Raw genomic sequence first — 12,133 nt, forward strand, 5'->3', positions numbered from 1 at the left:
TGCCTTCTTTTTCCCACTCAAATCACTTTTCTGACTGAATGATCTTAACCTTTTTAAATGTGAATTCAAATGAAATAGACAAAATAATGCAGAAATAGGCTGTTTCATTTCTATAAGGTAGAATATTTAAATTTGTATTTAATAAATAACCTTTACTTATTTCATGATAGACTGTTAATGTAAAAGAAAACTATAAAATTCTAATTTAAGGTCCTATAACTTGAAGCATAGTTTTAGTTTTGGAAGAGCCATCTATGGAGATCATTTAGACCATCATCTCTTTTTATAGGGAATAGGAGTATGGCAGACACACTCTAAGGTGATACACAGAGAGTCACATCTTTGTAATCCTCTCCCCTTAAGTGAGGGCAGAACCAGTGATTTGCATCTAGCCGACAGAATATGGAAAGGGTTCTGGGATAGTCACTCTTAATTAGGTTATATTATATAGCAAAAATGATGGGAAGTTATTCCCATGATTTTTTAATTTTATTTTTTTCTCCATAATTTTATTAAGTTGTGTAAGACTCTGTCTTGGCTGACTGGAGCTAGACAGCTTCCTATTGGCCTCTGGAGGTAAACTGTCTTGATACGAGGGGGCCTGTGAAAAGGTCACATGGTAATGAACTGTGAATAGCTTCTTGAAGCCAAGAGTGCCCCTTAGGGCTAGGCACAGTGGCTAACACTTCTAATCCCAGCACTTTGGGAGGCTGAGGCAGGTGGATCGCTTGAGCTCAGGAGTTCGAAACCAGCCTGGGCAACATGGCAAGATCCTGTCTCTAAAAGAAACAAACAAACAAACGTTTAAAAATTAGCCAGGTGTGGTGGCGTGTGCCTGTAGTGCCAGCTACCCAGGAGGCTGAGGTGGGAGGATCACCTGAGCCCAGGAGGCCAAGGCTGCAGTGAGCCATGATTGCACCACTGCACTCCAGCCTGGGCAATGGAGTGAGACCCTGTTTTCAAAAAAATTTTAAAAAGACTGCCTCCTAGATGGATTAGGAAGAACCTCAGTCCTACAACCACAGAAGGACCCCAAGTGCCAGATAGAACACAGCCTAGCCAACACACTGATTGCAGCAGTTTTGTGGAACCCTGACCCAGCTAAGCCATGCCCACACTTGTGACCAATGGAAACTGAGATAATAAATGTTTGTTAAGCCACTATGTGACAATTTGTTGCACAGCAATAAAAAACTAATACAGGCTGGGCATGATGCCTCACACCTGGCATTATATCCCAGCACTTTGGGAGGCTGAGGTGTGAGCATCCCTTAAGGCCAGAAGTTCAAGGCCAGCTTGCACAACATAGCAAGACCTCACCTCTCCAAAAAAAAAAAAAAAAAAAAAAAAATTAGCCAGGTGTTGTGGCACATGCCTATAGTCCTAGCTACTCAGGAGACTGAAGCAGGAGGATCAATTGAGCCCATGAGCTCAAGGCTGCAGTGAGCTATGATTACACCACTGTACTACAGCCTGGGCAACAGAACAAGACCTTGTCTATGAAATAAAATAAAAATATTTAAATAAATAAATAAATACCAAAAGAGGGATAGCCAATATAGACGATAAAAGATACTCCCTCCACTATGTTCTACTATGTATTAGATAAAGTGTAAGATGCTGTTGAGGATTGAGCACTCCCTTTTACATATCCTCTAATGATTTACTACTATAACTACCCTGTATTGCCTCCTTATGAGTCATATCACTGTTTACTACCATCCTGTTCATTATCATCTAATGATTACTATCATTTCCATCCTTAAAGTCTCCAGGAATGGAGGGTGGTTGCTGTTGTTTTTAAAAACAAATAACAAAGTCAAATACAATTTTAATAACTTCTATTAAAACCCCATTCAATCATTAACTAAAACATGTATTCAGCACTATGTTCTTAGGTAATATCTTAGTTGTAGAGACACAAAAATGCTTAAGAAATTATCCCTATCCTCAAGGTACACCATGTAACAGATTATAAAACATATTTATAAACACTAACTATGTGCTTTAGGAAATAATAAAGGACACTGGTAAAGGTAATTATGCAGGTGAATACTATAATATGCTTTTGAATTGCAACTCTTCTGTTTTCCCTATATTATTTAAAAGGCAAATGCATAAAACAATAATTAAAAATTAAATTAACAGCCACACAATGTATAAAGATGGAATCTGTGACAATAAACAATGTAAGAAGGGAGGAATAGAGACTCATATGATAGTTATAATTCCCAAGGTAAATACTAAAAACTAAAAAATACATCTAAAAGAAGGGAATCAAAATAGTATATTGCGAATCAACTAAATATAAAAAAGGAAATGATGGATTGAGGAACAAAAAGCACATGATGCAAGAAAACAAATAGCTACATAGCAGAAGTAAGTCCTTTCCTATCAATAATTATTTTAAATGTAAATGGTTTAAACTCTCCAATTGAAAGGCAGAGATTGGCCAAATGGATTTTTAAAAACCTGATCCAACTATATGCTGTCAACAAAAGATTCACTTTAGATATAAGGAAGTTGGACCTCACCATATATCACATAGAAAAATTTACTCAAGAGGAATCAAATATCTAAATTAAAGAGTTATAACTATAAAACTCTTCAAGGAAAACATTAGGGGCAAATATGCATGATGTTGGATTTGCCAATGTTTTCCTAAATATGACACCAAAGCACAGGCAACAAACAAAAAAATAGATAAACTGGACTGCATTAGAATTTTAAACTTAACTTTTATATTCCATAGAGGCATACAAATATTTTCAAATACTTGTTTAACCATTTATAAAAATTTTAAGAAATCACTCATAATGATGCTCTGACATATTTCAAGTATTTTAGGTATTCACTGCTATATTCTGGGCATTTCCAAATGATGAAACGCCTTCTTAGTCATCATAAAAACTGCATGCTTATACTTTTAAAATTTACAACACACCAGTCTTATAAATGGATAACTAACAAATACCCTTTAGTTATGAAAAAATGCGATAGTTGAGGACTCCTTTTTGAAGTCATGATTCTAAGTCCTTTGTCATATGTGGTAGAAATTATCCCTTTTCTCCCCTTCCTTGACTTTGAGATTATGCATGGACATGTTTTGGGCAACAGGAAGTTAGCAGATGTGATGTAAATAGGTATTTGACTTAATTGCTTACACAGTTAAACCTGCCCTCTTGTACTACTGCCATTGCAATGATAACATGCCTTGGCTAGTCTGTTGGTCCACAAAGAATGAAATACAGGTGGAACAGAGCTGACTCAGTTGACTTCAACACAGATCAGCCAACTAGGGCAGAGTAGCTGAGCCCAGCTAAAATGCAGAGCGCCGACCAACCAAGCCCAAGTCTAGATCATCTGCCACCCAATCACTCCATATATGTATGACCTGTAATAAATGATTGCTGTTTTAAGTCACTAAGTTTTGGAGTTGTTACAGAAGAAGAACTGATCCAGACATATGGCAATAAGAAATCTACTTCCCACATCTAGTACTGCTGGTAAATAATTTCACTTTTTCTATCCCTTGTCCCTGCAGCTTGAACTATGCTTGTGTCCACCCTACTTGCACCTTTTGGGAACCACTAGGGATAACCCTTTAGAACCACCATCCTCCCCTTTACCCAGAACCCATTGATGCTTCTGTTATTTTGCTGTTTTATGCACATAAGCAGAACTATGACAAATAGGATCATGACTGAGGAATGTCAGAGGAGGCCACCAGGTGTCTTTTTTGCATGATAGACTAAGATATTGTCTAGGAAGAATTTATCCTGAGGAAAAGCACTAAGAACCCCAGACTGGTATAACAATGTTCAAAATCATAGCTGTTGATGCAAAGGTGAAGAAAAGAGAAATGGAATTTCCTTCCCTCACAAATGTACTTTTTTAATTTTAAGAATTTTTAGAAAATAATGAAGAATAACATAATAAATACCTGTATTCTCATTCTATTTTCTTGCAGCTTATTTTCTTTTACTAAAAATTATGGAAAATGTTCAAATTATTTTGATAACTACTCTGAATATCATTCCCTTCTCTTCTCCTCATATGTAAATCAGAAATATAATCTTGATTATCCTTTTAGGCCTTGTTACTTTGTATGTATAATATTTAGTACAACCTAGTATTAGCCATAAAGTTTTTCTTCTTTTCCAGCTCTCAAGAACTCATATGCAGGGTCCAAGGAAGACAGAGGACATAGGTGAAAATGGAAATAATTAGTTTTAGGGGAAAAAACTGTATTTTATTAACATATTGGAAGAAGGTATGGTCTAAAGAAGGGAAAATGGTTCTTTCCAATTTAACAAAGCAGCCTTAGTGCAATAATGTAGGGCTAGAGTAAAATGATAAGACATTAAAAGGAGACAATACCAATGCCAATAGCCGTGCCATCAGTAGCACTCTGCTTCAGTGGAATGCAGCACTAGTGCTGTTGATGGTGACAGTAGTTTTTCTTGGGTAGATGTCAACTGTTTCATCAGTAGCAGTAGTCAAGGCAGCATCAGCTATTTTAGAATAGGAGACCCAGCCTTGGGCATAGCCATTAGTGCTCTCAGCAGTAGCACTGGTTAACTGGAGAAAGGTACTGGAAACCACCAAAGTTACTGGAGGCTGAAAAAGTATTGGACTATGAATCATCAAGTGAGATACCCCCTGAGGACTTTCAGAAATGTTGAAGAGGTCCAGAGGTTACAGGAAGAGTAGGGGCTAACAAAAGAAATACTGCTTATTACTGTTAATGTTACCTAAAGACTGCTATGGACTAGAAAAATAAAAGTAAAATTATCTAATTCACAGTGCCTAGTAAAGTATTAACAATTAAAAAGATAACTATTCTAATGAAAGAACTCCTGCTTTGGTATGAGACTCTAACTGATTGTACCCTGGGAGGAGGGATATAGGTCATAATCAATAAGTCAGCTCAGAGGCCAAAAAATCTCAAGTTTTCTCAGATTGAGAAACTTTGCCAGCACTTTCCAATGCCTGTAGGAAGTAAAAGAAAATCCTCCTTGATGAACAATAACTTCAACTTAGGCTCAAATTATTACTATAGTTTTTCAAATATATTGTTTAGGAAACAATCAGTGATGATGAGATACAACTGTTTCTGGCCAAGATTGAGTAACTGGTTTGAGAGTATTTCTTCCATTGTAAGTAATCACATAACCGGGCAAAACAGAGCAACTGTTTTCAGGTAGTAGACACCAAACAGCACAAGACAGTAATTCTGGAGCTAAGTGGAATTCATTAGGTGAACTCCATTATCCCAGTTCTCTGCTTGGGTATAATTTCCTGACCACAGCACAGAGCATTAAAGTACAAGCAGAGTGCAGTGGTCCTGTTGAGCTGAGGTGGAAGAGATCAGAATATGGAGTGACTAAATCACAAAATCTGCAAGGCAGGACACTGGAGAGAAGGGAGCCAGGTGGACAAAAGACCCCAGGATTCCCCGGAGAAACCCATAAGTCTGTGGTTAAAAGACATAAAACACAAATTGCTGGTTTCCTCTTCCAGAGTTTCTGATTCGGCAGGTCTGGATGAGCCTGAAAGTCTTTATTTCTATTAAGTTCCCAGGTGATACCAATGCACCTGACCCAGGACCAGACTTTGAAAATAACTCTCGTTGACCAAAAGACAGTGTAAATTGAAAATAAAATAAAATCTACATCTACTAAACTTTTCTCACTCATTCAGATTCACCAAAGACTTAAAAATGTCTAAGGATACAGGAAAATGTATACAGACATCCCTGAGAGACATTGCAAATTTGGTTCCAGACCACCCCAATAATGAGAATATCATAACAAAGTAAGTCACATGAATTTTTTGGTTTCCCAACACATAACAAAAGTTACGTTTACACTATACTGCAGTCTATTAAGTGGGCAACAGCAGTATGTCTCAAAAGCAAATGCATATACCTTAACTTGAAAATATTTTATTGCTAAAAAAGGCTAATGATCATCTGAGCCCTCAGTGAGTCACTCTTTTTGCTGGCAAAGGGTCTTGCCTCAATGATGGCTGCTGACTGATCAGGGTGGTGGTTGCTAAGGTTGGAATGTCCGTGGCAATTTCTTAAAATAAGACAACAATGAAATTTGCTCTATCATGTGACTCTTCCTTTCACAATAGATTTCTCTGTAGCGTAAGATGCTCTTTGATAGCATTTTACCCATCATAAAACTTCTTTCAAAATTGGAGTCAAGCCTCTCAAATTCTGCTGCTGCTTCATGAACTAAGTTTATTTAATATTCTAACTCCTTTGTTGTCATTTCAACAATGTTCATAGCATCTTTACTAAGAATAGTTCCTGTCTCAAGAAACCACTTTCTTTGCTCATCCATAAAATGCAACTCCTCATCTGTTTAAGTTTCCTCATGATATTGCAGCAATTTACTCATGTCTTTAGGCTCCACTTCTAATTTAGTTCTCTTATTATTTCCACCACAGCTACAGTTACTTCCTCCACTGAACTCTTAACTCCCTCAGAGTCATCCAATGAGGGATGGAATCAATGACTTCCAAACTCCTGCTGGTGTTGATATTCTGACCTCCTCCCATGAATCATGAATGTTCTTAATGGCATCTATAACGGTGAATCCTTTCCAGAAGGTTTTTAATAGACTTTGTCCAGATCCATCAGTGGAATCGCTATCTATAGCAGTTACAGCCTTGTGAAATGCGAGACTTGGAAGTAGAAATTACTCCTTTATTCATTGGCTGCAGAATGGATGTTTTGTTAGCAAGCATGAAAACAACATTAATCTCCTTGTACATCTCCATAGAGTTCTTGAGTGCCACATATATGGTTAATGAGCAGTAATATTTTGAAAGGAATTGATTTTTCTGAGGAGTGGATCTCAATAATGGACTTAAAACGTTCAGTAAACCGTGCTGTAAACAGATATGCTGTCATGCAGACTTCGTTGTTCCATCTATAGAGCACAGGCAGAGTAGATTTAGTATAATTCTTAAGGGCTCTAGGATTTTTAAAATGTTAAATGAGCATTGGCTTCAACTTAAAGTCACCAGTTGCATTAGCCCATCACAAGAGAGTCAGCCTGTTCTCTGAAGCTTTGAGGTCAGGCATTGACTTCTCCTCTCTAGCTATGAATGTCCTAGGTGGCATCTTCTTTCAACAGAAGGCTGATTCTTCTACACTGAAAATCTGTTGTTTTGCATAGCCACTTTCATCAATTATCTTGTCCAGATCTTCTGGATAACTTGCTGTAGCTTCCATCAGCACCTGCTGCATTACCTTGCACTTTTAAGTTATGGAGATGGCTTCTTTCCTTAAACCTCATGAAACAACCTCTGCTAGCTTCATCTGCAGCCTCCTCACCTCTCTCAGCTTTCACAGAATTGAAGAGAGGTAGGGCCTTGCTCTGAATTAAGTTTTGGCTTAAGAGAATGTTATGGACAGTTTAATCTTCTTTCCAGACCACTAAACGTTTCTCTATACCAGTAATAAGGCTGTTTGCTTATTATTTGTACATTTGCTAAAGTAACACTTTCAATTCCCTTGAAGAACTTTCCCCTTGCATTCACAGTATGGCTAATTGGTTGGTGCAAGAGGCCTAGCTTTTGTCTTGTCTCAGTTTTCAATATGCCTTGCTCACTAAGCTTAATCATGTCTCATCTTTGATTTAAAGTAGGAAGCATGCAATACTTCCTTTCACTTGAACACTTAGGGGCCACTGTAGGGTTATTAATTGGCCTAATTTCAGTATTGTTGTCTCTCAGGGAATGGAGAGTCCCGAGGACAGAGAAATGGGGGAAGGGTGGTCAGTGGAGCAGTTAGCATACATATGTCACTTATCAATTAAGTTCGCTCTCTTATGTGGGTACAGTATGAGGCGCCCCAAAACAATTACAATAGTAACATCAAAGATCACTTATCACAGATCACTCTAACAGATATAATAATAATGAAAAGGTTTGAAATATTGTGAGAATTAACCAAAATGTGACACAGAAACAAGTGACCACGTGCTGTTGGAAAAATGGTGCCGACAGACTTGCACAATGCAGGGTTACCACAAACCTTCAATTTGTAAAAAAGCACTATAAAGCAAAGCTCAATAAAATGAGGGATCCCTGCAATTAACTTTATACAAAACCAATGACTCCTGTAATAATAAAACTTAAAGTTTTGATGGCCTACCTGTAGATCTTTCACATTTGGAAAAGGAATTCCTATTGTTATGACAGCACGGGCATTGTCATCTGAGAAATCCAGACCCTCACTCACTTTACCACGACAAACTGCTACCAGGAGAGCGCCATCTTAAACAACAGAAAAAAGCATATCCAAAATTATCAGAAATTGCTTATTCTTGGCATTTTGAAAATACCTGATATATAATTATAGTAATTATAAAATAGTAATTATAGTAGCAAATTTAAAATAATCAAAATAAAACACTATTATGAGATAAAGTTTTAACAGTTCAATGTCTTTAAGTAAATAAGGGAAACAAAATTACATTTATATGCAAAAGGGTAGCAAACCAATTTACAAACTGTGCATCTTCCAGATAACTTATACAATAAAAACATGTCAGAATAGCAACTTGCATATGAACCATGTGATTATAAACAGGTTTATTTCATAAAAATTGAAGTTGCATTATTACCTTTACACCTGAAAGTAAAATTCTCAGAATAACTGAAATAATTTTAATTGATAATACATATCATATGGAATCAATATATTTAAAAGTATTTAAAACAGAGAACACCATAAAAAGATACTGACATGCTATATTACCTCTTTCTTGCATTGTTCATAAACTATTACTATCCCTTCACATCAAACTTTTTTATTTTATTTTATTTTTTTATTTTTATTTTTTGTGAGACAGGGTCTTACTCTGTCAGCCAGGCTGGAGTGCAGTGGCACAATCACAGCTCACTGCAGCCTTGACCTCTTAGGCTCAGGTGATCCTCCCACCTCAGCCTCCCAAGTAGTTAGACCTATAGGCACATGCACCACAAGCTGCTAATATTTGTATTTGTTGTAGAGACAAGATTTTACCATGTTGCCCAGGCCGGTCTGAAACTCCTGGGCTCAAGTGATCTGCCCGTCTCAGCCTCCCAAAGTGCTAGGATTACAGGCAAGAGTCACCACGCCTGGCCTCACATCAAACTCTTCATGGATATGCTCTAACTTGGAATTAAGTTTTCAGTTATGTTTTGAAAATTCAAGTTTATCTTATGTAATAGAATATAAGCACCAAGTGTACTAATTGCATCAAAATATAGGTCTCATTTGGCTAGTAAGGAATATATTTATATATATCCTGTCTTTTTGCACAAAATATTTCAGGTAGTGCACTGAAGCCTGTGAGATGATGGCATCATTTTTCTTAAAGTTGAATCAGCATACCCAAGTGAAAATATTCACAGGAGAACAAGTACAATTAAAAGAATTTCTTTACCCAGTTTATTTTCTTTTCACTCAGGATTATAATTTTTCTCTTAAGTGTAATTCATTTAAAAATACAAAATTATAATTGTACCTTCTTACTTTGTAATAAAAAATATTTTTTCACCAACCATGAAATAATTTCCAGTTACCTTTCTCTCCTTTGTATTTGATTGCATCATAGTACACCTGCAGTAATTCATCAAAATTTGTCTTTTCTCCTCCCTGTGGTTCTACAATGACTGTCTTCACCAACTCCAGATTATGCCATAAACCAGTAGAGAGCCAACGTTCTTTTAATTTTTCTAGTAACTAAAGAGAGGAAAGAAAAAAATTATTTTTTGTGTGTCTAGCTAAACAAACTTTCCTCCATTTGTTTAAGCCAATGTGACTACAATGTGACTACAGCAAGTATATTAATCTCTCTGTGTCTTTTCTCATCTATAAAATGAAGAAAACAATATATCTCATAGAGTGTTTATGGGGTTAAATTTATTAACAGATTTAGAGAGATCTGAATGGTGTTGGCACATAGTTTGCTGCTGCTGTTACAATTACCACCAACTTTGCTGCTGCTGCTGCTGCTACTACTACTACTATTATCTTGGCAATTTCTACCACTACTGCTGCCACTACTACTACTGCTACTATTACTACTATTATTATCTTGGCAATTTCTACCACTACTACTGCCACTACTACTACTGCTACTATTACTACTACTATTATCTTGGCAATTTCTACCACTACTACTGCCACTACTACTACTGCTACTACTACTACTACTATTATCTTGGCAATTTCTACCACTACTACTGCCACTACTACTACTGCTACTACTATTATCTTGGCAATTTCTACCACTACTACTACTGCTACTACTACTACTACTACTACTATTATCTCAGCAATTTCTACCACCACTACCACTACTACCACTACTATCTTGGCAATTTCAAAAGCAAAAGCGAAAAACAAAAAATCTCTGTCAAAGTTAACAAACTTTAAGTTCTCTCTTTAAACCTAAGGTGAAGTTTCTTAATATTCTTAAATAGTCTTCAAATGAAGATGATTTAAGATCACTTTACTAAGTATATAGGCAGATAAGCTCATTATCTGAATATCTGATCATCATTAATAACCTGCATTGAAAAAAGATATAAAGAAAGACTCAGCCAAGAAGTAGAAAATATATGGGCACAAATGGAATATTTACAGCCATAGGTTAGATTACGAAAGGACGTTCCACAAATTTTAAGCAATCCTTATCATATTGATCACATATTTAAACAATTATGCCATGGTAGATTAAAAGTCAATAATATAAAGTCATGGTAGATTAAAAGTCAAGCCCAAAACAAAAATTCATCTTGATTGATTGATTTTAGAGACAGGGTTTCTGTCACCCAGGCTGGAGTGCAGTGGCAAGATCATAGCTCAGTGCAGCCTCGAACTCCTAGGCTCAGGCAATCCCTCCACCTTAGCCTCCTGAGTAGCTGGGACTACATGTGCATGCCACTACACCCAGCTAATTTTTATATTTTTTGTAGAGACGAGATCGTGCTTTGATGAACAGGCTAGTCTCAAACTTCAGGTCTCAAGGGATCCTCCAGACTCAGCCTTCCAAAGTGCTGAAATTACAGGTGTGAACCAATACACATGGCTGTAAAACTCATATTTTTAAAAACCATATGAGTTAAATAGAAAAACACAGTAGAATTCATGAAATCTTTAGTTATGAATAAGTAAAGCACTCACAATTCGAAACATGTGGCATACAGCAATGGCAATACTTGGAAATACATTTATAGCTTTAAATATATTTATTTTTAAAATGTCAACATAAAAGAATCAACTATTCTTTCCAAGAAGCTAGAAAATGAAACATAGCAAATGCAAAGAAAGAATAAAGCTGAATAAATGAAAAAGACAAAAGCTAATATTAGAGATTATTACTTAAATTGAACTGTTTTATCTGCTTGTTATATACTATGAGTTCTACACAATTTGGACGAGTCATTATAAGAAACCACCCAAAATTCTCTGGAAAACAGCAACTGATCAGTTTTTATAAGATAATTTATTTCCTCAATTTTACCTTTATTTTTAGAAATAAACTTCTTAATAAGACTATAAAACAAAACATTAGTAAAATAGTTAATTTCTGCACAATATGCTTTAGTTAAACAGGAAGAACTACTTTAATTCTATAAACACAGCTAAGAAGTTATTACATTAATTTTTATTCTCCGGAAAAAGACATCAAGGGAGGAAAAGAGGAACAAAAAAGCTATAGTTAGACAGAAAACAATTATTGAAATGACAATAGTAAGTCTTTCCCTATCAGTCATTACTTTAAGTGTAAATGGATTAAATTTTCTAAGCAAAAGATATAAAGGAGCTGGATAGATAAAAATGCTGTCTGCAAGTGACTCACTTTAAGGATATCCATAGGCTGAAAGTGAAGGGATAGAAAAAGATATTACTTATAAATGGTAACCAAAAGACAGCAGGGGTGGCAATTCTAGGATACTAAATAGATTCTAAGTAAAAAATTGTCACAAGAGACAAAAAAAAAAATAAAAGGACATTATATAATGATAAATGGGTCAATTCACCAGGAATATTTAACAACTATAAATATATACCAACCAACATCAGAACACCCAAATATAGCAAGCAAATACTGATTGTACT

At 35.9% G+C, this 12,133-nt stretch overlaps 1 protein-coding gene across 1 annotated transcript in view; it reads right to left on the minus strand.

The window, feature by feature from the left end:
* BRIP1 (BRCA1 interacting helicase 1) overlaps positions 1-12,133 on the minus strand; it is a 176,837-nt gene that overhangs the window by 51,187 nt on the left and 113,517 nt on the right. The window contains exons 15-16 of the mRNA XM_002808125.4: positions 9,589-9,748; positions 8,174-8,295 (exon numbers count right to left, since the gene is read on the minus strand). Coding sequence (XP_002808171.4) covers positions 8,174-8,295; positions 9,589-9,748 — 282 coding nt within the window. The remainder of the gene's footprint in view (positions 1-8,173; positions 8,296-9,588; positions 9,749-12,133) is intronic.

Source organism: Macaca mulatta, chromosome 16 (assembly GCF_049350105.2).
Source record: "Macaca mulatta isolate MMU2019108-1 chromosome 16, T2T-MMU8v2.0, whole genome shotgun sequence".
Classification (NCBI taxonomy): domain Eukaryota; kingdom Metazoa; phylum Chordata; class Mammalia; order Primates; family Cercopithecidae; genus Macaca; species Macaca mulatta.